The 26,761-nt window shown below is 48.9% G+C and overlaps 4 protein-coding genes and 1 non-coding gene across 8 annotated transcripts in view; 3 read left to right on the forward strand and 2 right to left on the reverse strand.

Annotated features, from left to right (window-relative positions):
* Positions 1-231: 231 nt before the first annotated feature.
* dgcr8 (DGCR8 microprocessor complex subunit) lies at positions 232-8,053 on the forward strand. Of its 3 annotated transcripts, none has more exons than XM_076048299.1 (14): positions 232-360; positions 732-1,775; positions 2,468-2,630; positions 2,750-2,892; positions 3,070-3,421; positions 3,817-4,014; positions 4,607-4,708; positions 4,816-4,914; positions 5,016-5,098; positions 5,233-5,333; positions 5,500-5,606; positions 5,749-5,876; positions 5,973-6,086; positions 6,222-8,053. In XM_076048299.1, the coding sequence occupies exons 2-14, from the start codon at positions 1,020-1,022 to the stop codon at positions 6,303-6,305; spliced, it is 2,430 nt and encodes an 809-aa protein (XP_075904414.1). In that variant the 5' UTR covers positions 232-360; positions 732-1,019; the 3' UTR covers positions 6,306-8,053. The 3 variants fall into 3 exon arrangements, with proteins under 3 accessions (XP_075904414.1, XP_075904415.1, XP_075904413.1); XM_076048300.1 differs by having other exon boundaries at positions 266-395; XM_076048298.1 differs by having other exon boundaries at positions 275-1,775.
* A 160-nt stretch (positions 8,054-8,213) lies between these two features.
* On the reverse strand, positions 8,214-13,273 carry trmt2a (tRNA methyltransferase 2A). Its single transcript, XM_076048301.1, has 12 exons — positions 13,028-13,273; positions 12,033-12,685; positions 11,564-11,672; positions 11,240-11,421; positions 10,623-10,737; positions 10,428-10,543; positions 10,238-10,349; positions 9,984-10,106; positions 9,566-9,641; positions 9,250-9,366; positions 9,077-9,173; positions 8,214-8,644 (listed from the first exon to the last, which is right to left on the reverse strand). The coding sequence occupies exons 2-12, from the start codon at positions 12,683-12,685 to the stop codon at positions 8,464-8,466; spliced, it is 1,881 nt and encodes a 626-aa protein (XP_075904416.1). The 5' UTR covers positions 13,028-13,273; the 3' UTR covers positions 8,214-8,463.
* Positions 13,274-13,662: 389 nt separating this feature from the next.
* Positions 13,663-17,936, forward strand: ranbp1 (RAN binding protein 1). Of its 2 annotated transcripts, none has more exons than XM_076048266.1 (6): positions 13,663-13,819; positions 15,734-15,855; positions 15,977-16,134; positions 16,351-16,479; positions 16,581-16,649; positions 16,967-17,936. In XM_076048266.1, exons 1-6 carry the CDS (start codon positions 13,805-13,807, stop codon positions 17,098-17,100), a joined length of 627 nt encoding a protein of 208 aa, XP_075904381.1. In that variant the 5' UTR covers positions 13,663-13,804; the 3' UTR covers positions 17,101-17,936. The 2 variants fall into 2 exon arrangements, with proteins under 2 accessions (XP_075904381.1, XP_075904382.1); XM_076048267.1 differs by having other exon boundaries at positions 13,680-13,819; positions 15,740-15,855.
* LOC142902944 (small nucleolar RNA SNORA77) lies at positions 16,735-16,864 on the forward strand. The gene has a single exon (XR_012929154.1). It is a non-coding gene; the product is annotated as a small nucleolar RNA SNORA77 (small nucleolar RNA).
* A 785-nt stretch (positions 17,937-18,721) lies between the features above and the next one.
* The window catches only part of zdhhc8b (zDHHC palmitoyltransferase 8b), a 49,216-nt gene continuing 41,176 nt past the window's right edge, over positions 18,722-26,761 (reverse strand). Inside the window, exons 6-11 of the mRNA XM_076048263.1 lie at positions 26,619-26,710; positions 25,204-25,336; positions 24,741-24,846; positions 23,626-23,732; positions 22,417-23,471; positions 18,722-21,411 (exon numbers count right to left, since the gene is read on the reverse strand). Of these exons, the coding sequence (XP_075904378.1) occupies positions 21,279-21,411; positions 22,417-23,471; positions 23,626-23,732; positions 24,741-24,846; positions 25,204-25,336; positions 26,619-26,710 (1,626 nt within the window). The 3' untranslated portion in view covers positions 18,722-21,278. The remainder of the gene's footprint in view (positions 21,412-22,416; positions 23,472-23,625; positions 23,733-24,740; positions 24,847-25,203; positions 25,337-26,618; positions 26,711-26,761) is intronic.

The raw sequence follows: 26,761 nt of genomic DNA on the forward strand, positions 1-26,761 counted from the left end.
CAAACAGAGATACTGGCTCAAACGTGCGCGCAAACACGGAGGCATAAAACAAAAAACAAATACTGAGTCAATGCTGGCGTGGATTCAATTCTTGTCGTTTCGCCAGTTTTACGTTTCAACTAAATTCGCGCTCTCCTCTATGATGATTGGTTAAAGGGGTTCCAACAGGACGGTGTAGTTGGCCTGTCGACCGGTCAATTATGAGGAAACCGGCGCCGGGGGGGGCGGGGCTTCGGCGCGGTTTGGCGCTGTGTGTGTGTGTGTGTCTGTCTGTCTGTCTCTCTCTCCAAGATGGCGGTGCAGCATCTCAGGCGGTATGGCCGCGCGTCGCAAGATAACATTATTTAGATGCGTCCTAAGGTGAGCGGTGGGAGACAGCTGTGATATATTGGCTCGTGAGTATATCCGTTGGAAGCTATTTTCACTCCAGCTCACCACGTCTGCTGACAGGCGCATCATTCAGCCGGATGTAGCTTGCTTAGCATGTTAGCTTTAACGTGACACGACCGTCCGCGGCCCGCTTCGCCACTGAATGGGTTTCCGTTCTCCGTGATTCTGTGGATGAATTGGTTCTAAGGCGACCGTGTGCAGCTTTGTCAGGAGTTTGCCCAATATTTCAAACCGATAGTGGTTGTTTGTTTTTACCGTGTCATGCTAACGCCCTCCACATCAGTCAAGTTGCAGCTACTGACGCCTCCTCACTGCTGGTCCCCCCCCTTTTTTTCCTCCAGCTCCCAGAAGACAACCCGAGGAAGATGATCAGTGTCTGTCGCATATTAAGCTGAATGCATTGTGATTTCCAATAATTGAGACAGTGATTCTGAAAGCTGTCTACATTAATGAAAAGAACAATGTAGTCAGCTTAGCGTTGTCACCCTCTCTGGTACGTGCTTTCTAAACAGGGATGCGCTGCTGCATGCACTCTGGGCTAAGATAAGAGCAGGAGGAGAATCGAAATCTCACGTAGCTCAGGTTTTAGGATCATTTGTTAGCCCTTAGGACTTCCTGTTGCAGAGGTCATGGAAATAGACGATGTGTTACCCCCTCTCCCCTTGGAGCCACCTGATGATTTTGACCACGATGAAGGCAGAGCACCTCCACCACCTCCCCTGCAAACGTCCAGTGACGCAGAGGTAATGGACGTTAGCTCTGGTGGTGATGGATACACACACACCCCAGGGGACGGGGAAGCCCACCTACAGTGCCCTCTCACCGTGGGCCCGCTAACTCTCTGTAGCCGCCTCTCAGAAGAGGCCAACCCTAACCCGCCGTGCCCAAGAACTGCCCGCCACGCTCCACAGGTCACCAAGTTCCTGCCAGACCTCAAGCTGCTGAGGGACGTTAAGATCAGAGTGAGCTTTACCGAGAGCAGCAGCAGTGGTGGTGGTGGTGGTGGTGGTGGTGGTGGCGGCGGCGGTGGCGGCAGCAGCGGTAGCAACAACGCTGGCAAGGACAGGAAGGTTTTATACACAGGCGAGAGGCAGGACGGAGAAGAGGATGCAGATTCGAGCCGGTTTAACGGTGAGTTGCATGACTGGACTGAGCAGGGGGCAGCTGTAGGAAGCTCTGGCGCCGCAGAGCACTCGCTAGGCAGAGCGTCCGAGGAGGTCGACATGGACGCGGAGAACAAGGTAGAATACGCCGTCCTGGACGAGTTGGAGGAGTACTACGATAATTTTCTGGATCAAGACAATGGCGAGCGAGGCGGCTTCAAGTCCGACGTCATAGTACAGCAGGAGCAGGCTGATGACGATGCGGTGGCGTTCTCCTATGAGGTATGTCTACCTTTGAAGAGAAAAAAAACCTGCATCTTTATTAGTTATTGTAATTAATAACCTGTTCTTTGCTGTCAAAATGTGATGTTGGCCTCATGTGTCGATGGGAAACAACAACAACAACAAACTGTAGAGGTGTGATGGAAAGCATTATTTGTTTTCAAACACAAACTTTTAAAGCTTTGGTTTAACTTGGTAACGAAGCGCTCAGGTCAGGGCGGTGCTCTGTATATTATTGTTAGGTCTAACCTAAAATCTTAGTGAATGGTGAGTACAAAGTATTTCAGTCAGCATGGGTGCTCCCTACATTGAGGCACTAGAAATCCTTCTTCAAGCCACTTCATAGTCCAGTAACTTATTGGCTGGCACACACTTATATTATTCATGTTTAAGTGTTTCTTTGTTTTTATTATCATTTTGTTCATTTTTATTTTTTTCATCTTCTTAATAATGAGTCTAATGCTGAAAAAGGTTGGTGCCCATTTTTATTTTCTCCCAGTGCGACACAGGTGTCCAAATAGTAAACTCTGTTTGGAGGGGAATTTAATATAGACCCAACTTTCCCTGACTATTAGTTTATTTTATCGGAGATTGCCAACAAGATTGCATTGGTTTTTCTGAATCCCATGAAACGGCTGCTGCCTGCCTTTGACCGGACCCTCTCTCTTGGCCGTCACCGTCACTTCCCCCAGGAGGAGTTTGACAATGACGTGGACGCTCTGCTGGAGGAGGGCATGCCGGTGCCCAAAAAGATGCGGCCGGCGGAGGAAAAATACGGCGGAGACAGCGATCATCAGTCTGACGCCGAGGAAGGCGTCCAGCCCATGATGACCAAGATTAAAACTGTCCTGAAGAGTGAGTGACGGATCACTCTGTTGTTTCAAGACAGGAACTCTGCAGAAGTTGCTGCACTGTGGTCTGTGTTTTGTTTTTGTTTTTTTGTGCTTGTATTTCCATTTTTCTCTCCTCTGCAGGTCGGGGGCGCCCTCCCACCGAACCACTTCCTGATGGATGGATCATGACATTCCATAACTCGGGCATTCCAGTCTACCTGCACAGAGAGACCAGGGTGGTCACCTGGTCCAGACCTTACTTCCTGGGCACCGGCAGTATTAGGGTAGGGCACGACTCAGCAGCACCACAATGTCTCTCACACAACTTAGACTTCAAATTCTGCTCCACCAATTCCAGGTGGCGCTGTTTTCTATTTGACATATTCTGTGGCCGGTTGTCTTTCACTCAAAACAGCAGCACGAGTTAGATGCCAAAAATGCCAAATATTCCTTTCCTTTAGAAACACGACCCTCCCACCAGCAGCATCCCCTGCCTCCACTACAAGAACTTGAAGGAACTAGAAGAGAAGGAGCTGAGAGGCGAGACTGCACTTCCTGCCGAGGACGCCGCCGCCGCCAAGCCCAGCGAGGAGACCAACGGCGAGGGGGAGGAGGAGGCTGCTGCCGGCAGCTTGGGCGCCACAGTGGCCGACGACGTCCCTACCGGCGATCTCCCGGTTCCCGATGGCGTCGACGGCGGGAACAACATCAACAGCGGCCTGCCGAGGAAAGAGAATCAGGCCTGTGAGACGGCGCAGGGAGCCCTGGGACAAGTCAAGGCCAAGGTGGAGGTGTGCAAGGACGAGTCCATCGGTGAGCGTCTTCTCTCTCCGACACTGCCGGTTGAGCTGCACACTCGCACTGCAGGACCCCACCTTTCCTGCCACTACACTCTTATAATGATAATTAACCTGTGCAAAAAATGTTCATTTAACTGCGACTAATTTAATTCAGTCGATTAAATTCTTAATCGGCAATCAATCGATGAATTGTTATGATCCCTAATAGATGGATAACTCATTTTAATATTAGATTAGTAGTAGTTGTGGTTTTTGAAAAATCCAAAAAGAAAAAAAAAACAAACTAACCATATGAATAGACATGACACGTTAATTACGTCCACGGTGCTACAGAACCAATTGTCATGCGTTTGTGTGATCCGAGGTCTCTCTCTTGTCCTTTTCTAACTTTTTCCCGCCTCGTCACAGAACTTGAAGCGTTCCGCTCGTACCTGGAGAAGCGATTTGACTTTGAGCAAGTCACCGTGAAGAAGTTTCGCACCTGGGCCGAGCGAAGGCAGTTCAACAGGGACATGAAGAGGAAGCAGGCGGAGTCGGAGAGACCCATCCTGCCGGCCAACCAGAAACTCATCACGCTGTCGGTCCAAGACGCCCCCACCAAGAAAGGTAGCGGCGGCGCACACTCGTTATCTCCTCATTTGCCATTACAGGTTTTTCAAAGCAGGAGACGTGGACTCTGATGATGTTAGTTATTAAAAGAGTCTGCCTGAACAGGCGTTTGATTGACATTCTGTATTAGGATGAACACGGCCAGCGTAATTATATCTGTGACAGTCACCAGTCGGTGACAGAATAGCTGGGACGGCTCCTCCCTGTCTGGCTGCTGTTATTCATTTGCTAAATGTCAGCATCAGATACTGGAAATGAAAAACAAGAGGGAGTTCCACCACCAAGTTATGTTCTTCTCCGATATGAGAGAAACTAATTTAAAAAGCGAGCGCACAGTTCAGCATTAGGAACCACCTGCTCTGAACTCGTGTGCACCAGTTGAACTAGAGCCTGGTGGGATTATTTTTCCCTCATATTTCACTGTAATATACTATACGATATGCTGTGTGGATGTACTGCATAGAGCAGATGGTACCGGGTCTGTGTCACTGATACATGGGTCAAGTTTTGGACCCGTACAGCAGCACAACTGGGCTGGTTGCAGGAATCATTTCCATCCAGAATATTAAACAATTTTCTTCTTTCACAGAATTTGTCATTAACCCCAATGGGAAGTCTGAAGTTTGCATATTGCATGAGTACATGCAGCGGGTCCTGAAGGTCCGGCCTGTTTACAACTTTTTTGAATGTGGTGAGTTGTTGCAGAATTGATGTCAGATTGTCAAAAAAAAAAAAAAAAACAGTTTTGTCTCTTAAGTTTTGTCTCTAAGTTTTCCTCTGCTGCATCTGTGCCTGCAGAGAACCCAAGTGAACCCTTTGGAGCGTCGGTCATTATAGACGGAGTTACTTACGGCACAGGAACTGCAAGCAGTAAAAAACTTGCAAAGAACAAAGCTGGTAAATGGGCATATTTGCAACTTGTCAACCACATGAGCGGTGTTACCTGAATGCCGCCGGCAGCGGCTCTCATCTTCTCTCGTCTCCTCTGAACCCCAAAGCTCGAGCCACACTGGAAATCCTCATCCCTGACTTTGTGAAGCAGACGTCCGAGGAGAAGCCCGTCGAGGGCGACGAACTGGAGGTACTTCCTTCTCCCGTTTACCCTCGAAAAAAAACAACGAGAGGAGACGGAAGATACGGAGACGGTTCCTTCTGAAAGCTGATTCCGCTGTGTGCGTGCTTGCTTACTCACTCATTACTCACCGTCCTCCACAGTATTTCAACCATATCAGTATAGAAGACTCGAGGGTGTACGAGCTGACCAACAAAGCGGGGCTTCTTTCGCCATATCAGATCCTTCACGAGTGCCTTAAAAGGTGAGCGACGCAAGGGGAGAAAAACGCTCGCGTACTCGGCGGTGTTTTGCTAAATCTCGACGGATTCGGTTCACTTCACTCTTGAGATGGAAACCAGGCCTTCGCGCCCGTCTCCCAGAAACAGTTGCACATTTCAACTGAGCTCATTTGTTCCACTTCTCCACAGAAACCACGGAATGGGAGACACCAGCATAAAGTTCGAGGTGATCCCGGGGAAAAACCAGAAGAGCGAATACGTGATGACATGTGGGAAGCACACAGTGCGCGGCTGGTGTGAGTTGACTCTCATCCACACACACACACACACACACACACACACACACACACACACACACACACACACACACACACACACACACACACGGCAAGATCCAACCAGGCAAATGTGTCACTTGTGTTGTGTGTGTGTCGACAGGCAAGAACAAGCGGGTGGGCAAACAGCTGGCCTCCCAGAAGATCCTGCAGATGCTTCATCCCCACGTGAAGAACTGGGGCTCGCTGCTGCGCATGTACGGCAGAGAGAGCAACAAGATGGTCAAGAAGGTGCCGCCCAAGTCCAACACCAAAACTGTTGCAGCCGACCATTTTGTTTTGTTTGTCTTTCACTCTCACCTTTCAAACGTGTGATGTCACTTGCAGGAGAAGTCGGACAAGAGCGTGATCGAGCTGCAGCAGTTTGCCAAAAAGAACAAGCCAAACCTTCACATCCTGAGCAAACTGCAGGAAGAAATGAGGAAACTCGCCACACAAAGGGTGGGGAGAAGAGTGCAACGAACACATTTTCCACACCATGTGGATTTATAGCAATCTGCGGAGGAGAAAACGAGTTCGACTAAAATTCCTGTATGATCTCATCACATGCTGGGTTTTCCTTTGTTTGTGCGACAGGAGGAAACCAGGAAGAAGCCCAAGATGACCATCATGGAGTCGGCTCAGCCAGGCAGCGAGCCACTCTGCACCGTTGACGTCTGAAAGCGTCGCAATCACTGAGAAGCCGCCGTGACACTGAAGCCCACTCGCTGTTACTCACTCACACACACACACACACACACACACCCATCAGAGACCCAATGGCAATAGTTACACGTTGAACCAGGCAGGCTGCTTTGCTTCCTTCACTTCACCCCCCTGGCCCCCCAAGCTCCTCCCCCTCACAGGTTTTGATTGGTTTGGCTGGTAGATGTAACATCAGTACTCGACGCACCGACAGGAAGTAGAGCAAAATATCATCTACCTCTCCAGATGCATCGTCACTATAGCACTAGGACAAGATATATATATATATATATATATACGATAGACGAGAGGGAGGGGAAAAAAAACTGCATGCTTTTCCAGCCAAGATGAGCGGCAGCGACGCTGCACTGTGAGGTCTGTTGTTTCTAAACGTCGACCTCGGCACCTACTGACCTTCCGTGTGTGCTTCTTCACGTGGTTTAAAGGGACTGCGATAAACGCACAGTACTTCTGAGGCAAAGTGACTTGACTTGTTTATGGGGTATTTTATGGGTTTGTGTTCCAAGATGACAAATAATTAAAGAGAGGGGGGGGGGGAGCAGTTTTTGGTTTTCACACTCCAAGTAGACAGTCGCCGTCTCGCTTTGCATGACTGAGGAAAAAAAATAAAATAACAAAAAAATAAAGAGTAAACATGCGTGGTGCAGTGGTCACAGTCCACAGCTGTTGTTACACACTCGTGTCCTGTTGGATATTTCTGTCAGCTGATTATAATTGTTTTTTTTTTGTATTTTGAGGGACTTGCCCCCTTTTTTATTTACTTGTGCATAGAATAGAAACTGAAATACTGAAGCACCAGATTCAAAAACATTTTCCGTTTTTTTTTTTTTGTTTGTTTTTTTTCCCGTTCTCGCTCGCTTTCTAACGTGACGGTGCACACCAGCGAATCCCGACGCACATCTCTGTAGCTCCTCATCTCAGCTACGTATTGCCTTATTCTGAGTTCCAAGTCATCTCGCGAAAAGAAAAAAAAAAAGGGCTTGGAGTTTGTACGATGCATTTGGACCTAACGGCGCCCCCTTTTCTGACAGGAAACACTTGACGAAGCAAAGCATTTATCCTCCAGCCACTGAGTATTTGAGTCATAATGGCCTGTCAGATACTTTCTAGAGGGGCCGGCCGGGGGGAGGAAACGGCCACTTGTCAGACTCAGTCGAGCGGCGACTCTGCCGTCACTGTGACAGGACATCCTGGTTTGTTTCCTCCCCCCCCCCGATAGGCAGCCATTTCAATGTAGTTTCTACACTGACTTGCACAAACTACAATTAAAATTAATTTACCAGTTGAAGATACTGTAAACCAAAGCTTGCATTTAAAAAGAAGAAAAACACAAAAAGTCTTATGCATTTGCTAGGATGACGTTGAATTAACAGTGGCAACAAAACTGCTGTGATTTTCTTTCATCAACTCAGTGGCCTGTGATTTTTCTTTGGAGTTTTTTTTTTTCTGTTTGTGCACAACATTAAAGACGTCGGTCACGATGCAAGGCCACCGATGCGTTTGTGCTTCTAGGTTGCTTTATGAATGTCCTTTACCACCGTGTGCGTTTGTCCTCTTGCTTTGTGTGTTGCCATGAGAAGAAGGAAAAAAAAAAAAAAAACACACGGGACTCCCGCTTTTACACACGTCGAGTCGAGTCGTACAAATGAATCGTTTTGAGAGTTGTCGTTGCCTAGAAAATAAAGTATGTACTTGCAACTTCAGTTAGACGACTGATGTTTTTATTATGAAAGAAAATAAAGTGTCTGGACTGACTAGCGTGACGTGGCTCCAGTTTGTTGAGTTGTAAACGCGCTTTTGTTAACGGCCGTCTGAATGCGGCTAAGATATGGGACCTTTGAACACAAGAAGGTCTAAAAGACGTCGGGAGAACAAAAGCTTAAATTTTATTTATCAACAGTTTTACACAGGTTGCAAAACTACATAAGTGCACTGTCGCACATTTTCAACATTAAAGTGTAAAAGGAAAAATGAATGACAGACGTTTCACATGATCTTGAAGTGACGCTTTCAACTTAAGACTTGACACCTATCAAAGGTTCTCAGATGACTGAACTGCGGCATTTGGTTTACTGTTTAGTTAATTACGGCACTGTCTAGAGTTACTTGTGTTTCAAGACGCCGTCTCCTGCTGCGCACCACCAGGCTGCTGCTGCTGCTGGGAGTTGTAGTCCACCCTCTCCAGGAGAAGCAGCATCTCCATGTGCATCGTCTGTGGGAAAAGATCCACGGCCATGGCTCGCACTGGACGGAAGGGGGCACCGTGAACCCTGTTAGAGGGCGCCCGACACAGGCTGGAGGGGAAAAAAATGCATGAAAATAAATGAAAGCTGCAAGCAGCGTTAAAGGGACTGAGCCTGCTGTGGCTGGTTCACACCTGCCAGCAGAGTGGTAGAATGCAAAATCTCAACATGTCCAAAAATTTTAAAATTGGGCGGGAGGGTTTTGCCTGTAAGTGGCGTTCTGGAGCAGCTAGAGTTTTCATATTTTTAATGAAATCACATTTTTCACCACTTCTGACCTGCTTGCCAAATTTGGTGTAGTTTGGAGGACGTTCAGGGGGGCAAAATGGGGTTCGAACCCGAGTAAGCGGAAGAAGAACTATTTCAATGGAATTCTTGGTGACCTGCTCTGAAACTGAGCAGGTCTAATCGCTGGGGCTCAGTCGCTAATAAATAGAAATAATGACATCATTGAAAAGAAAAAAAAAAAGTTTGACGACTCACTCGACAAAGTTGGTCATGGCCGCTTTTGCGTTGCACGCCACGTAAACGAGTCTCTTCAGATGCGGCGCCCTCCTGATGGCCAGGACCACCTTGGAATCTGTGTTGGAGACGAACGAGAGTTCAATTAAAAAAATAAATAATTTTAAAACAAAACGAAAAAAAAGGTGACTCACGCAGGCCGGCCCTGGGCGGGTCGACGATGGCCGTGACCTTGGGCGACACCAGAGCGCTGAGAACGTTGGGGAACACATCCTCGGCTTTACCGCAGTGAAACTCCACGTTGGTCAGGCCTTAGACACACACACACACACACACACACACACACACACACACACACACACACACACACACACACACACACACACACACACACACACACACACACACACACACACACACACACTTCAATCTTGGTGATGCTGATATGACAAAAAAAAGGTCAGAAGTGAAAACTACAGAGCCGTCATCAATACCCAGGCGCTTCCTCACCGTTAAGTGCTGCATTAACTTTGGCGTCCTCGACGGCCTCTTGGCACAGCTCGATCCCGATCACCTTCTTCACCCGCTGGAGCCGCCAACAAGGAATAGAAGTGGGAAACTGTCAAAGAGTGTGGAGCCATTCTGTACCCTCTCAGATAGGAGGGCCATAAAAAGGCTTTTTGCCCTTTCTGGCCTTTAGATAGTTGACCTTTACATAATTCATCAGCCATTCAGCTATTGAAGTGATGAATTTTTATGAAATATTAAAGGATTAGAACACGCTGGCAGTTTGAAGCCTCTTATCATTCGCTTCAACAGCAGTTTGACTGCATTTGAGCCTTTTTCAAAAAGCTGAGTTATTCTCCTGCTTTCATCAAAATGCAATGAAAAAAAAAAACCTGGGATCCAAACAAGCGTTGTTCCCCACCTTGGCCAGGGAGATTCCGATGGTTCCCGTCCCGCAGCAAACATCCAGCACCGTGCTGTCCTGGTCCAGCTGCGCCCACTCCCCGACAGCAGAGTAGAGCACCTCTGCAGCTCCTGTGTTCACCTGCAGAGGGAGCACACGCACACACACGCAGGCCTCGGTGCTCGGACATGGTTCAGGTATTGGATTATGCCATGGACAATTCCATGCGTCAAAATTCCAATGAATTTTGACCTCAAATAGAGCTTGCCGACCTGGAAGAAGGAGTGGGGAGAGATCCTGAACTTCAGGCCCAGCAGCTCCTCGTGGATGCAGCCTTCGCCGGCCACCAGCTCGCACGGCAAGTCCTCCAGGTTGGGAGACGTCCTGGAGAGTGGAGAGAAGATACACTTTAAAGCGTTTCTCCTCTGGAAAGTTGAGACTCGCCAAGCGTTGTTTGCTCACCTCTGACCCTCTCTCACAAAATAGAGCGAGGTCACTCCGCTGTCTCGGCCCTCTCCCTCTGTGAAGTACGTCCTCATGGAGCTCTTCAAGGCACCCACTTCCTCCTCATCCAGTTTCTGTTCAGGATGGATGAGCTCAGTACTCTCACACAGAGCTGGGAGGACACACGGTTGGAGAGGGAGAACAGGAGCTCACCTGCGGGTGGAAGAAGGCCATGGCCATGGCCTGTTTAGTCCTGGTGGTGCGCACAGTCAGCTGCTTCCAGTGGCCTTCGTACGTCTCGGGGCTGTACACCGAGTATGGTGTAGTTCTGCACAGAAACACAGAAGGGCTTTTTATTTAAAAAAAAAAAACAAAAAAAAACAAAAAAAAAAAACAATCCGTGTGTCAGGTACAGCTCAAAAATTTAGAATATTGTGAGAAAGTTCAATTCATTGTTCATTGTTCATTCAAGTTCATTTTTTTTGCCAGTCATTCCAGAAAATTGAAACTGTCCTCTAATATAGATTCATAACACGTAAAGTGAATTATTTCAAGCTTTCACTTCTTGTAATTTTGATGATTATGGCTTGCAGGTAATGAAACCCCAACCCTCATTATGTTCTCAGCAAAAATGACAGTCTTCTGAAAAGCATGTTTATTTTTATGCACTCCATACTTGGTGGTGCCTCCTCTTTCATGAATCTATCTAAAACAACAGTTTCAATTTCTGAAATGACAAACAAAAAATATTGAACTCCTTCACGATATTTTCATTTTTGAGATGTACCAGTAGAGAAGCTCAGGCACGTTCTTGACACTTTCATGTGTACCTGATGAACTTCTGGAACTCTGCGACCACCCGTTTGGCCTCGGCCGACACGTGGCTCGTCTCCGACGGGCCGACCACGGCGCACGAGCCGCCTTTGTACTTGCCCAGGCGGAAGCCGATGGTCTTATCCTGGCCGTCGGCTCCCACTGAGATGAGGAACTCGCACTTGTTCCTGTACTCCTTCTGCAGGTGGCGCCGAGAGTTGTAAGGGTGGTTACCATGCGGTCGGGGGTGCCAATTCACACACGCACGCACAGAGGACGGCGTAAGAGCACAGAATTGAAATTACAAAGGGTGGGATCCGATATACATAAACAGTACATACCTGCGTTGGAGACGGTCGGATGGGCTCCAGAGGACAACACATTTTGTTGTATTTCCCTTTCTGTGCAAACAGCCACGGCAGCATGGCTTTGTTGGTGTTGCCGATCTCTCTGAGAAATACATGGAAATTTAAGATTTTCTGTCACTTCATCTCCAGAAACTCAGACCAAAAAAAATACTTGCTTACTATACCTGGGTTACTAGATAGATATCTATCTATCTATCTCTCTCTCTCCACACCTACCTACCTCTTTCCAAGCAGTGCTCTGGAAGTCTTTGAAAATACTGGAACCATCATTTGTATGTATTTTAACCACTGTGAGTGCATGTCTATCAATGTGTAATCTTTATGGTTGCGTGTATACGATCTGTGTCTTTTACATAAGTCTGTCATATAAATATCTATATATACTGTGCATATGTTCATATATAAATACATATATAAAGGTGGACAGCAGTTAGTGCCTTACTTGGCCAGCCTCTGCAGAACGGCCACCACCTCGTCCTCCTTCCTCCTCAGCTGCTCCTCGTACGGCACGTTCCACAGCGGAGTCACCACGTTGGCGATCTGGATGCTGAGTGGCTCCTCTTCCTCACCCGCCTCAACTCGTTTGGACGGGGGCGGCCCTGCTTCTCCCGCCGCCTCCCCCTCCTGCTGCTTCCTCTTCCTCAGGATGGGGTCCACTTTGGGTTTGGCTAGCTTGACGGTCAGCACCTGGCCCTTCCACTGCATGCCGTGGACCATCTTCATGGCCTTGTCGCGTTCCTCCTCGTTCTTGAAGGTGACGAAGGCAAAGGTCTGCCGGCCAAACAACTTGATCTTGTGAGGGTTGAGGCCGTGCTTGGCCAGGAACTTCTTCAGGTCATTAAAGCCGATGAACTTTGGGAGGTTCCTGATCTCCACCTTGTAGATCTCGGACGTGAAGAGGTCGTTCTTGATATAGCGGTACATGTTGGGATCGGAAGCGGCCTCGCCATCGGCTTTGGCCTCAGACTTTTCATCTTGGTTGTCGGGGTTGTCCTGGGGAACATCATCAGACTTCTCCTCCTGGGGAACATCATCAGACTTCTTCTCCTGGGGAGGTGGCTGATCAGCCGCTGAGCAGTCACTCACATCAGCCATCTGTTGTTTGTGGTCAAAAGAACAAAAACATTATATCTACATGGACGGGTTGTGTTTAAACGTTCCCCAGGACTTTTCAGCGGGCACCACCATATCTACAGTGGCCTGGAATGAGGCTTGGTTCAGGATTTTGTGATTGTGAGAGTGGTGGTGGTGCACTGGTAAGGAAAAAGGTTTTTATTAACATGGTTTGAAATGAGTTCCTTTTCATTGAATGTCACTAAGTGTCATAGCCTGTCAGTACTTTAAATAGCCAGAAAGTTTCAATTACTTAAACAATAGTAAAGAGAGACACCTGACCCGTCACAAGTAATACAATATAAAAGCTAAAAATGCATTTACCTTAAGATCCTTTTTCGGTGCTACTGAAGACTCGATATAAGCATTCCAGTTTTAGAGGTTACTTGTGTTTTGAAATTAGTATTAATGTACAATAAAGTTGTGAGTGTTAACTCTGCCTTCCTAAATTTGCTATCAACTCCGTCACACACAGTGAAACGTACAGGGCGCCGCCATAGTTCTTTTCAACCACGTGTCGTGCAGGCATGAACTGTGTTTTAAAGAGACAGTCCCCATTTTATTGACTGCAATGAAGTGCGTTTCATGAGTTCGTAAGCCGCTGTCTACACTTTCGATGCATTTGATTTGGCCAAAAATAAAGGTTTGCGAAAATTCCACGCAGAATTTAAACTACATTTTCACGGTGGGGGTATACAAACTTTACACAGAAAATAAATAATAAAAGGCATTGCAATAACATAGCCGAAGGGATATGATACAGATCCATAAATAAAAGCATTGCATTGACATTTTTGTCCCTTTTTATTATTATTATTATTATTATTATTATTATGATAATAAGTGTTCCATACATTGGACCTTAAATCTGGTGGCGGAGCTCTATTGTCGCATTGCATTTTGAAACAGGCATTGCGCGGGACAGGGGTGTCGCGCGCCCTGTCAGGACGTGGGGCGCGGGCCTTACGTAGGAAATTGGGCGCGCGAAAGCTGTGGCTGCAGGCAGGAAGTGAGAGTGGGAGACGGCGCCCAGTCAGTGTTACGGACAGTCTGCCGCTGCTGCCAAACTTACCGCCTCAATCTGCAAACATCTACCACAATATGGCAGACCCGAAGGTGAGATCGTGCCTGCTGGATCATCCAGTCTGTCGTTGATTCTCCGCCACCCGAATTTGGTGACGGATTACAGTTTGATAGGTGTCGGAACTCGCCCCGTGTTCGTATAGGAGGAAGCTGCCGGCTAGAGAGAAAAGGCTCGCTGTGATGATGCTAATGAGGTTACCTTTGATGTTATAATGGGTTATTAGAGGGTGAAGCCAAACGTTTAAAAACATTTCACAGGTTTTAATAACCGCGGCGATATTTGGGGGGCGAACTTTGGTACTCAGTCCCTGTTACTTCTCTCCTGCTCAGAGCTACTTTGAAGTGTAGCCGCGTATTCCTATTAGCTTCCCCAATAACGAATCTGATCGAGTCGTTGTGGTCTTTCGTGTAGAAGTAATCGTTTAAAAAAACAAAACAAAACCAACGCTAAGAACGATGTGTTCTTGTGGTACCTCACTTGCACTATACGTGCGGCAAAGAGCAGCCGGTTCTCTGCCTTTGTCCACGGAGCGCTGCTAACACCTGCTAAGCTGTTTTAGCATCAGTAGCAGGACTCGGCGGCGGCGCGGTGTTATTACTAGGCAGCCAGCGATGGATACGGTCGTCAAATATCCGTAGCTCTTGGCAAGATCAACCAAAATGATCGGATTGGGTGACTCGCACTGGCGACAAAGGCTCAGTGATCAACTTTTAGCTGCGAGCTAAGTGCTAGTGAGAGGCCCTGCTGGCGGAGCTCACATGGGATCTTAAAAAAAAGAGAGAGAGAGAAACAGTGGAGAAACTTTCACTGACGCGACCTAAGCGGATAAATGAAGGATGTTTTTAATATACCACTTTAGTAGTTTTAGCCATCAGTTACTTTAAGTGCAGCGATGCTAACTCGCTGTCCCTCCCCCCGTAGCGATTTTCAACAATGCGCACCAACTTGCTACAAAGGCTAAAGCGCTAACCAGAAGTGCGATGGGGGTCGACTGCACTTTACCGCACCGTCACGCCGCCGCCGCGCATCTCCGTGCAGACGAAAGTTGGTCACTGCGTGAACTTGACACAACTTTTTCGCCATATAACTTTTTCGAGTCATGTGAAGGGCAACCAGTTTGCTTCAATCTGCTGTAATAACAAACTTTCTCACTTATATGTTGGTTTTGTTATTATTGATACTGATCTATGTAAAGACACTGGTCACGTTAATGAGTTCTTAATAATTATCAACCGTAGCTGCGTTTAGATTGACCCCTAGAATTGAGCAAAACCTAAATATGGCAATAAAAAACTGGTGATGGAAACAGCTCAACTTGGAACAACCTATCAAACGTGGCTAAAAGGTTTTGACGCTTTCGTGAGGCGGTGTTCCAGACGTATCCATATTGTGCGTTGTCAACGTTCTACAACGGTTGCTTTCATTTTGCGAGAAACTGTCATGGAAACACATCTGGTGACTAAGCTAGGGTGGATGAAGTTCAAGTTTGGACACAGCTCAACAAGTTGGGCTATTATTCAAAAAGCACTGCGGGGGGCGCTAGTCCTGTGGTCCTTGGCTTGGGGGTGTGTGGGGGTGTACCTGTTGGTGACCCTGCCCTAAACACCTGAGCGTTGCCAATGTCACCAGACTTGATGCGCTGTAACACTGCGCTGTATGTTGGTACCAATCAGTATGAGAACGTGCAGGCCCGGCAAAACTGTGACTGCTAAAGACGCTTGGCTCAGCAGGAAACAAACGTTACTCAAAAGCTGCAGAGTTTCTTCCACAAAAGCAGTACTTAACGGGTGAGCCCCTTAATCCCCCCCCTCATTGAAGCCCCGGCAGCCTGTTGTTTGGTTGTGAAAAGTCACCCTGTCCCAGCAGAGCTCCAAGAGCCATGTGCAGAGACGGGGCACGCTGCCTCGCAGTTTCAGCCTCCTCTCAACTCGTCTCTCATTGTCCAGGAACAGGAAGAGCATGAGACGCCTGAGGAATCCAACCACGACCCCCACTACGAGCCCATCGTGTCCCTGCCTGAGTTGGAGGTGAAGAGTTTAGAGGAGGACGAGGAGGAACTCTTCAAAATGTAGGTTGACTCAGCGCTCCGAGAGCGATCTCCATTTTTCTTCTTCTTTCTTTTCTTTTTTTTTTTTTTTTTTTTTTTTAAGTGGCGCCCCTGTAAGTGTAGAACCCTCTCTCTCCACCAGGCGGGCTAAACTGTACCGCTTTGCGTCGGAGAACGACCCACCGGAGTGGAAGGAGAGGGGGACCGGCGACGTCAAGCTGCTTAAACACAAAGAGAGAGGCTCCATCCGCGTCCTGATGAGGAGAGACAGAACCCTGAAGATCTGCGCCAATCATCACAGTGAGTCCAGGCTGCACCTCCAGTCGCAGTTACATTCAATGAGCCCATAATGTAAACAGCATCCCAGTCCTTTATTCCCTCTGGGTGTTTACACTACACGTGGACCGAGGCGACGCCGCGCCACCTCTAATGTGACTTGAACACCTCACGTGCACTTCTGAACAGTAGTTGGCCAACAGTCCAGCTCGTGGTTAACCCTCTGCTTGTGACCCGCAGTCACAGCTGAGATGGACCTGAAGCCCAACAGCGGCAGCGACAGGGCGTGGGTGTGGACCACGCTAGCAGATTACGCCGACGAGTGCCCCAAAGCCGAACTCCTCGCAATACGCTTCTTAAATGCAGAGAGTGAGTATTCTGCCGGATCGTTTCACTGCTGCTATTACTGAGTTATTACCCTGTGTGTGTGTGCGTGTGTGCGTGCGCTGATGTTGTCGTCCTCATTGCAGATGCTCAGAAGTTTAAGGCGAAGTTTGAGGAGTGCAAGGAGCAAGTCAAAAAGTCTGCAAAGGAAGACAGTAAGTCCTGTTGTTGTTGTGGTTGTTGTTGTTGTTGTAAACGGCCTCTCTGCCCGTGAGCTTGTGTTTGGGTTTTCCTGCACGTGCAGACTCACTCTGTTCTCTGCTGCTCACTCCAGCTGCGAACTTTTTCTGTCTGCGACATGAACGTGCAGAATGTCTGACAGCGCCGGCCTGTCTGTGGGGCCGCCGTCCAGATGTTGTGCCACATTTTTAAACTGAGTTGTGTTTTTTTTTTAAGTGTGTAGTTGCCACTAGGAGGTGAATATTGCCGACGATGCGATGCTGACGGCACGTTTCTCACTGTTTTGCCACAGAGACGAGCGAGGACGTGGCGCAGAAGCTGGAGGAGCTGTCGGTCAAGGACAAGGCCTCAGAAGACGACAAGGCCGACGGCGACAAAAAGGAGACGGAGACAAAGGAGGAGGTGAAGGCCGAGGAGAAGAATTGAGAACCAAGAACTTAATCTGCTGAACTTCAGTGTGTCGGTTTTTCCTCTTTTTCTACAATAGACTCTAAACGAACTGAATTTGGACTCTTGCATATGACTAGGATTTTTTTTTTTTATTATTATTATTATTATTATTATCTGTTTTGCCTCAAGATCACAAGTCCTTGATGCCGCTGGTAGGGGAGGGGGTGGGGGGGTACAAGATAGGCAGATAGTGAGCGAGCCGAGCCCCTTTCCTCGGCACCCTCTCGCACCACGGAACGCTCTCCATCCTCATCGTCACTCCTGGCCGAGCTGTGAACGGAGGCATGTGATAGTTCTAATTCCCACATTGGGTTTTCTTTCTTTTCTTTTCTTTCCTTGTTTCGTTTTTTTTGTTTTCCAAAGCAGACTTGTTAGTGAAGGATATGCAAATAAATCTAGCCTGCTTGTTACAACCACCGGTGTCAGTCGATGCACAAGCGTGAAAGTAATTGCTAACCCTGCCCCCCCGCCCCTTCTAGAGCTCGTGAGAAGAATCCAGTTTTAGAGATGCTGACGGTTCACCAGAGTTGCGGCGCAGTGAGACCTCAGTCTGACACACACACACACACACACACACAGCCTCCATTCTCCACATCGTGACATTCCCACTGGCCAAAGCATGTTGAGTTTCAGCGCCCCCTCCCCTCCACGCTTACTGAGTTCTTAACCCTCTCTGCCCAGCACGCCGCAACTTGGAGCGCGTCTGTAAATACATATATAATAATAATCATGATGAAACATCGCTTTTTTTGCATTGAAATGGTTTGAAATGTTTGTTTCCTCCACCTTCCAATAAAAGCTGTCAAAAACCACACGTTTGCGTTCATTCACAAAATCTATTCCTTTGTTCCTCAGAAATTGCAGCGAGCGGTCAAGTCACGTTTGTTGTGTAGATTTTTGAGTCGCGAGCTGCAGGGAATGGAATATCACACAAGCATTAGTTAACATAGACCACGTTGTCATGCAAAATGTGAAGCCGTCTTCTGGTCCTTGTTAACACTAAATTGCTAATCAGCCGAGTGCATGGTTCGACGACGGTCTGGGCAGGGGATGGGAAGTGCTGAGCCGAATGATTAAATGAATCGGATCATTTGGCTCAGCTCACCCTGACACTTCCTATTTGACCACCTCTTGTTTTACACCCTTTGTGCTGAAATACGCATGTGTAAAAAAAAAAAAAAAGACTTTCAAGTATCGAACTTACAGTCGCAGTGATTTTCACATCCCGAAGGATGCAAAATTTGTACTGAATGCCAAGCAGGGAGGCAATGGGGACCATGTTTACGGTCTTTGGTTTGACCTTCCCGGGGATCGAAAGCCACAATATGCAGTTGTTTGCATATAACAGACAACAGCTAATAACTATCAAAACAACTCAGCGAAGCACCGACTTGCTCGCGGAGCGACTCGGCTTCTCAAAGCCAAATGGAATTAAATTCATGAAAAGAAAAATTAAACGGGCACTCGGTTCTTTGTGTTCCTCAGCAGCAGCTCTGCCTCGTCTCTGCAAGTGAAGGAGGAATTTAGAGTGGCGCCGCAGACACAAGAGACATGAAATTATTAAATACGAAAGAAAGAAGAAACATTCACTCAGCAAAAGAGTTGGAAACTTTTATTATATGTTTTTTTACTCTGTTCAGGTCATTGGGAAATATTTCCTCTTCACAAAAATAGGAACACATGTACATTTATAGAATATTCTATATCTCCATACATACTGGATATTTCTCTAGAGAGTTTCAAAAAAAGAAAAAAAAAGTCAGTTTGCGGCTGATGGGACACTGTTTTTTTTTTTTTAAGGGTGGGGGGGGAACAGGAGTTTGGGCGGCCGTCAAAGCCGAGGACGTGGCAGTTGTTGGGAGGAATGACAGCGACGGTGTAGGAGGAGGAGGCGGTGGCTCGTCAGGTAGCGAGTGTGTGGATTTTAAAGCCCTGAGCAGCGCGAGTCTGACACACTGGAGTTCAGTGACGTCGTCAAGTAAAAACTCAGCAGCCAAACGTTTGCAACTTCCTACTTAAAGGTTTGCTTTGCTTCCTGTCACCGCCGACAACAGCAGATGGTCTTTGGATTCTGAAAATCGCTTCCAGGTTTGTCACTTTATAGATCTTTATTTTTTCCTCCTCCCAGTGAAGCAGTAATTTCCAGAAGAACAACGTATTTAGCCCCATGTTTGCAGCCTCCTGCCAAAAAAACCCCCACTGGGGTTCAGCTTCCCGCTGAAGCTTAAGTCGGGGCCTTTCACGTGTTCCGGAGGAGTTGTTGACACGGTGGCACGAGAGCATCAGTCAGAGGGCGGAGCCAACACCCAATGACCGACCTCTGAGTGGTTTCAGAGCCCTTTGTGACATCACAAGGGGCCCGGTTCCCCCAAAAAGCATGCACTATCTAAAGAGCCGAGCGAGCAGGAGGGGAGAGGTCACGGGCGGACTCTTCTCATCTCCTCCTGGTCGGAGCTGGACTATGAAATACATGCCTGTGTCATGTTGCACAACACGGAATCTTCAACGATTTTCGCCAATTGAGCGATTTAATTGCTGAGAGCGACGGTTGGCTGCAGTTCTGGTGTCGCTGTTTAAGGCAGCTGGGTGAGACGTGTTCGTGAGGGACGACCTCAAACCGCAGCCACCGACCTCTGCAACCCCGCCCCTACCCCGTTAGCGCACCAGTCCTCGTCCAATCGTCTGCCTTGGACTCCCGCCGCTGGAGCCCCTCCTCCTCCTCTCAAGGCAACAATGGTTGTGTGTGTGTGTGTATTTTTTTTTTTTTACTTTTGTTTGTTTGTTTCATTCTCACTGCACACGCAGCCGAGCCTGTTTTACACACCTGTGAATTCTATCACGGCTTTTTCATACTTAGTTGGCACTAAATATAAATTAATATACATACATATAAAAAAAAAAGGAACTACGCTAAGAAATGTGAAGTGTCATTTAAAAAACAACAACAACAACAAAAGAAAAAGAAAAACTGAGTGGAGGGTAACACTGAAGCTGTACCAGACAGCCGCTGCTGTGACATCATCAGTCCTCCAGCCGGGACTTCAGCAACTCTTCAACTTCAAAATTATGTTTATTTTGTTTTTGTTTGGGTTTTATTTTGCACACAAGTCAGTGTAGATTCAATATTTTGCTTTAATGTGGTTGCATGATTTGTTATTAGATTTCACCACACAGCAAGGTAGTTCAGACTTCTCCTTGTTTCCGCCAAAGATCTTTCTTAATTTAGTTCATAATTTATCCGAACAAACTGCACTCAAAAAATCAATTCCAGGTTTGAGTAACTAATTTGAATAACACAGAATAACTAACAGAGGACCAAATCTTTTTCGTTTTTACAACATGGGCGCCAAAATCTTCTTTCACAATCACAATGCCTTTTCTTTTTTTTTTACTTTATGTGGTTCAAGGCAAAAACATAAACAGATGGGCTGAACTTGACCTCTGACCTCTGGGCCCTCCAAACGAGCGCTCGTGTCATGTTGGAAACACACAACAAAACAAAAAACAAACAGGGACGCTTCGGAAGAAACGAGCACGACTGTCAGAAGCTTCCACGCCGCTGCTGCCCCCTGCTGGCTGCCTTCAGGAGAAACGTCCTCCCCCGGCGAAACGGAGTTTTGAAGCCCGGAGCAAAACAAGTGAACCCGGGTTTCTCAGTGGATCGCTGAGGGGGAACCAGCACCAGGACACCGCTCACTTCACATCTCCACGACTCTCTCTCTCTCTCTCTCTCTCTCTCTCTCTCTCTCTCTCTCTGTCTCTCTCGCGGCATTTGCGTGTTTTCACTTCCTGTCGGTCTTGTAGTTTCGGAGCGGCGACAACGACGACGTACGTTTCAAGAGCACAAACGGCGACAGCAGACAGTCGTACGAACCGTGGCGACGGTCTACACACACACACACACACACACACACACACGAAGAAAAACCTTCTATTATTAACTTAAGATCGACTCATCTCCATTACAGTCACATACAGTCGCGTTTTTGTTTGTTTGCTTGTTTTTACTTGTTTGTTTTTTTTCCACACCGACAGACAACCAGAAACGTCCTCTAATTGGTGGTGAATGGTTCCAAAGACAGGAAGTACTGGGAGAATCTCCTTATGGCGGCAATTCCAGCCAGGCTGGTGCCCCTCCCACACCCCCCATCTTCTCACACTGATATCTCATACGTGGTGCCTCCGACCCCCGTCACCTTTTTGACACTACTGTGGCGGCCGGGGCTGAGGGGGACGCCGGCGGCACTGGGGTGGCAGTCCATCTGCCCGTTAACCTTCAGCGCCTCTCTGGGTGGGACACACAACAACGGGACGGGACGTTATTCAAGCGGTAATGCAAAAAATACAACACAGAGCGGCGGCGGGGTGCGGGTTAGTGGCGCAGAGCAGAGCCACGGTTTGACGCAGAGGCATGACTGATGAGGGTATGGGGAGAAAAACCATGCAATGGTTCGCAGGAGATGCAGATGAGTTCAGAGGGAAACGTGCAATAGTGAGGGAGAGAGAAAGAGACGGAGAGAGAAGTCAAGCAACTTTATTCATCTGGCGGGTTGATCCAAAAAATCTATTTGTTTTTTTTGTGTTTTTTTTTTTTTAACCACAGGGTTCCAACGCATTTTCACTGACAAAATTTCAAAATTTTTCCATGACTTTTCCATGACCTCGCATGAAATTTCCACGACCTCACTACAACCTATAAATACAGAATTTCCACGCTTAAAAGGACACGTGAGCCTTTGCCAATTACGTCTTGGTACAATTGTCGCTTCAAACATTCAAAATACAGACACAGTCTTTGTGTAGGTCTTCAACGCCGGTTCACCACACTGCTGGAGACATGAGAACGCAGAGGCCTACAATCGGGTAGAACAACAAGCTAATTCTGCTAGTTTGTAAAGGGCACGGTCAAATTTCATGACTTTTTCAAAAGAAAAAAAAATCGCGATTTTTACAAAATCCAATGACTTTTTCATGATCATGGGAACTCTGTAACCATCCATCCATTCATTTTTAGCTTCTTCCCGAGCTTAGGGTCTGCTAAAAACCTATCCCAGCTGTCATAGGGCGAAAGCAGGGTGACACCCTGGACAAGTCGCCAGATACATTTCTCACAGTGGAGACCAGGATTCCAACCTTGGTCACCCTGCAACCAGAAAAGGCCAAAGCGAAGGAATCCGAGCGGGACGCGCGACAAGTTGACGGCAGGAAAAGAGTGTGAAGAAAGTGATGAGTGTGACGCCCACAGTTAGAAACACATGCAGCATGCATGGCGAGGGGTGGCAGGGCTCCTACCTGGACTCTGTCCTCTCGTGGGAGCCCATGTAGGCCAGTTTGTGGTGGGGGTAGGAGGGGGAGCGGGGCGGGGCCGGGGAGTGCGGCTGGTGGGCCGGCGAGCGGTAGGGACCCTCGGCCCTGCCGTGGCCGCCGCTGCTGCTGCTGCCGCTGTGGTCCGTGTGCAGGGAGGTGGAGGAAGTCCGGGGGGCGCGGCCCAGCGTGGAGCCGGCGGCGGCGTGGCGCAGCACGGGCGTCCGCTGCCCGTAGCTCACCAGCCCCACCCCCACCAGATTGTCCCTGGAGCCAGCGCAGGCCGGCGGCGTGGGGCCTCGGGAGGCGGGGGGGCCGCGGTGCCCCCCACCCTCCTGGTAGCAGGCGGTGTGGGCGAGACCGCCGCCGTAGCCTGCGTCCTGGGCGTAGAGGTGGGTGTGCGGGCGGCCGTGCTGCAGCTGCAGCTGCATCTGCCGCTTCTCCCGCTCCTCCATCTCCTTGCGCTCCTGGATGGAGGCCATGATGGTCTGGGACAGGTTGTCGTAGCGCACCGGGGAGGGGTCCCGCTCCCGCAGGTGGGGGGACTGTCTCCCCAGGGCCCTGGGCGCCAGCACCGGACTGTAGGCGGGCGCCACCTGGCGCCGGTGCAGCTCCGGCTCGCGGATGTGGCACATCTTGGTGGGCAGGTAGGGCGAGTGGAAGCCCACGGAGGGCAGGCCGCGGTGGGCGGAGCACTCGGGGGCGCCGGCGGAGGGGTTGAGGAGGCTGTCGTAGGACAGGCTGCCGTTGCGGTTGGAGAGGGTGTTGGGCGAGAAGACGCTCTTGTAGGGCGCCGGGGGCAGCGCCTGCGGGGGCAGCGCCGGCAGCTGGCCCTTGTCGGGCCGCCGCTGGCCCTGCCTCAGGCTGAGGGAGCGCGACGCCACGGGCTCAGCGTCCAGCTGCAGCGGGGACGAGCGGAAGGTGCGGTGCAGCGGAGCGTTGGTGTACTCGGGCAGGTCCAGGTTGGGCTCCGACTTGTAGTCGTGGCTGCGCACGCCTTCCTCCAGGATGGCCGACGTCTTCCTCTCGTCAGCCATGACAATCTGAAAAAAACAAAACAAAAATAAACCTCAATTAAAATTCAAATCTGCTGATTTTTATTGTATGATGGAAATGAAATTCATGAAATCTTGATGGATATTTGCATTAAATCTATATGTCTATATGTATGTATATCACCAGCAGGTGACGTCCTACCTTCTCTCCGGCAGTGTGGTAATGGACTTTGGGCATGGTGCCAAAGGAAGGCCTGAACTTGTACATGGCTGGAGTTGAAGGGTGGGTCTTACCCGAGAGAGAACTCTCTACAACACACACACACACACACACACACACACACACACACACACACACACACACACACACACACACAAAGAAAGATCAGAATGACCAGGGAAGTGATAGAAGTGATAGTGAGAGAGTCGTGCTGTAAGAGTTCTTTCTCTCACTGTCTTGGGGCCACCTCAAGGTTCATACATTCCAACAACAGTAAAAGTGTAAAATCCTGCACCCGCTTCCTGTCCATCTTTTTCAAACTGTCCTTCAGCAAAACGCGAGACGTGCAACCAAGAAGAAAAGTCCCACAAAACGCTTCCACGCTAGCTGCAGTATTCAGCAGCCGCCACCAGAGGGCGGTATTGTTCCGCCTGCAGAGGAGCAGCAGCGAGGCGGGTTCACTCCCTGGAATAATGCGGGAGATCCTCTTGTGTGTGGGAACCTACTGTAACGTGACCATTAGTAAGCAGACCAATAGTATCTTGCTAACACGGCTAGCCTACTGCCGGCTAACGCCGCTAGCCGCAGGAGCGCCAACAAAGCTGGATTTGTCAAAGCTAATTGGCACAAACGACTTTGACAGTCTTATTTGGTTGGAGTCCTGATTACACAGCTTATTTCTCTCCACTTCCTCCAGATGGCAGAGATTTGTTGCTAACTCTTTAAAACCCCTCCCACCCCTCACTCCCCCCCCCAAAAAAAGACATGGGAGGGTGATTCACAGTGCCATGATTCAAGTGGAGAAATCTCCACTACAAATCTGGAGCTGATGCTGAAAAACAGGCCTCATAAATCCTCTTCTCCCGCCCAGCATGGACAAAAAGGCCACGGCCTCACCGCCGGGACGGAAATTCATCACGCAAAACAAACGGCGAGTCACAACACTGGGACCGCAACGAGTTAGTCTCGGGGGGCACGTGTGTGTGTGCGTGTGTGTGTAGTCGAGGCTGGGAATTGCTCTCGCACCTGGCTGGCAGAAAAAGAGGAATGTGAGCGGCGATGGCGGCGGGCGAGAGATTTGTCAACCGACGTCTCACCTTCACTGGAGGTCATGTGGCCCTTCAGCTGGTTGTACCTGTCGGCTTTGGGGGGCAGCGGCGGCTGCATCTCCTTCTCGTCCAGGCCGTCAAGGCTGCTTTTGGACTGCAGAGGGAGAAAAGCAATCAGAGCCCTGACACACTGGACACACCGAGGGCTAGAGTTGCCAGCCGTCCTTTAAAATACAGAACTGTTCCGTATTTGACAATGAAATGGTGCGTCCTGTTTTGAGTAGATATGGGACGGGGTTTGTCCCGTACTTCTGAGTTGTCCCGAACGTGAAATTATTTTCCATGCAAACTCATGTTCGTTTCCATAGAGTTTGCGTTCAAAACCGTAATCTACGGAGCTGCAGGCGACACCATTGCGCAACCCGACGGCGTTGAGGCTACGCTGGACGTTTCGGCTAACGACGTTAGCGTGGCTGTTAGGAGATGATGAAATGAGGACCAAACTTCTCACCTTGGCCCTGATGATGGTGCTGTGGAGGCCGTTGTCGCTGACCTTGATGGTGATCTGTCTGTCGGACAGGTCGGGCCTGATAAAGGGGGGCTGGATTTTCACAGGAGCCTTTTTCCTGGGGTCCAGGAAGTACCTGCAGAAAAAAAAAATAAATAAAACACCCACTTGCACTGTGTTACACTCCCCGGTTACCTGACGAGGTTGGCACACTTGGTCTGCTGCATGTTTGCACCATTGTTGCCATTGCCCCAACGCCCGCCCACTAGTTAATCAGCTGACTTGCACCTGGCTTCTAAACTAGAGCCACGCCTACAACTTTTTGGGCCATTTTTATTCAAATTTAGACCAAATTGGACAAAAATCGTCACCAGGGTCTATTTAAATCAATTTAGACCTACGTGAACATTTTAACCTATGAATTTAGGGCTCCTTTCTGTATCAACAATCAGTAATTTCTTTGGTGTGTTTTTGCAACCATTTTTGGCGGTCCCTGCTGGCCAAACAATAGAATGCAGTTGCCATTCTGCATTAGCCTCCTTTTTGAAACTGAAACTACCACCGACCTTTATAAACAGTCAGTGGTTCACAACACACATACGCACATCTAACGGGCCAATCAGACGGGAGCAACGCAGCGAGGCGACTGCGTGATGCTGTCGGTGCGTCGACACGCGCGGAGCAAAGAAATCCCCCAGAGGCGGCTCACATCTCGGCAGGGAGCGGAGACGAGACTAGTCAGGCACTTTGCTCCAACGCCGGCTCGACGGATCCCGCCGGTTAAAGAAACAGGCATCTGCTGACAGGACAGCAGCCGCTACGTGAGGCCGGCGGTGGGTTTTTCTTCATAATTAAAAAGGCCTGTCACAGTGATTTATGCCAGCGCTCAGCGCCGTGACTCGCCGGGGTGGAAAAATGGGTGCAACTCAGGACTCGGAGCACGCTCCGCATATTTCCGGTAGCAGGTCATTTCGGTATCAGCCGGGTCCGTCGCCAGAACCGGAGCCGCCCCGACAGCTGCAGACAGGCCGCAGGCGTAGGTTGCATTTTTACATTCACGTTCATAAAACCGAGCTTTTCGCTTCGGCTTCCGTTCGGTGCTGCTCAGCAGTGCAGCTCCTCCATCTCCCTGACGGAAGCAGAGACACACCTCCACTAGCACTACTGGGCACGTGCACACACACACACACACACACACACACACACACACACACACACACACACACACACACACACACACACACACACACACACACACACACAAGGATGCACAAACATGTGCCTCCCTCAAGTGCCACGGATAGTTAATAGTTGATCAATAAAATGTGTGCATGCGGGAAGAAAACCACAATGGAGGAGGATGCACACACACAAACACATACACACACACACGCACACAGCATTAGAATGCATCTTACCTCGGCGCCAGGGGGCTACACAAGACATACTCCACGTTACCACAGCAACCCCTGGTGAAGGGATTTACTCCTCCACGAAACTTGCCCGTCACCTGAGGAAAAGGGAAAGTCTTTAGAGGTGCAAGGACACGCACAAATACACA

The sequence above is a fragment of the Nelusetta ayraudi genome, unplaced genomic scaffold, assembly GCF_046127955.1.
Source record: "Nelusetta ayraudi isolate G7.1 ecotype Tasmania unplaced genomic scaffold, CSIRO-AGI_Nayr_v1 ptg000098l, whole genome shotgun sequence".
Taxonomy (NCBI): domain Eukaryota; kingdom Metazoa; phylum Chordata; class Actinopteri; order Tetraodontiformes; family Monacanthidae; genus Nelusetta; species Nelusetta ayraudi.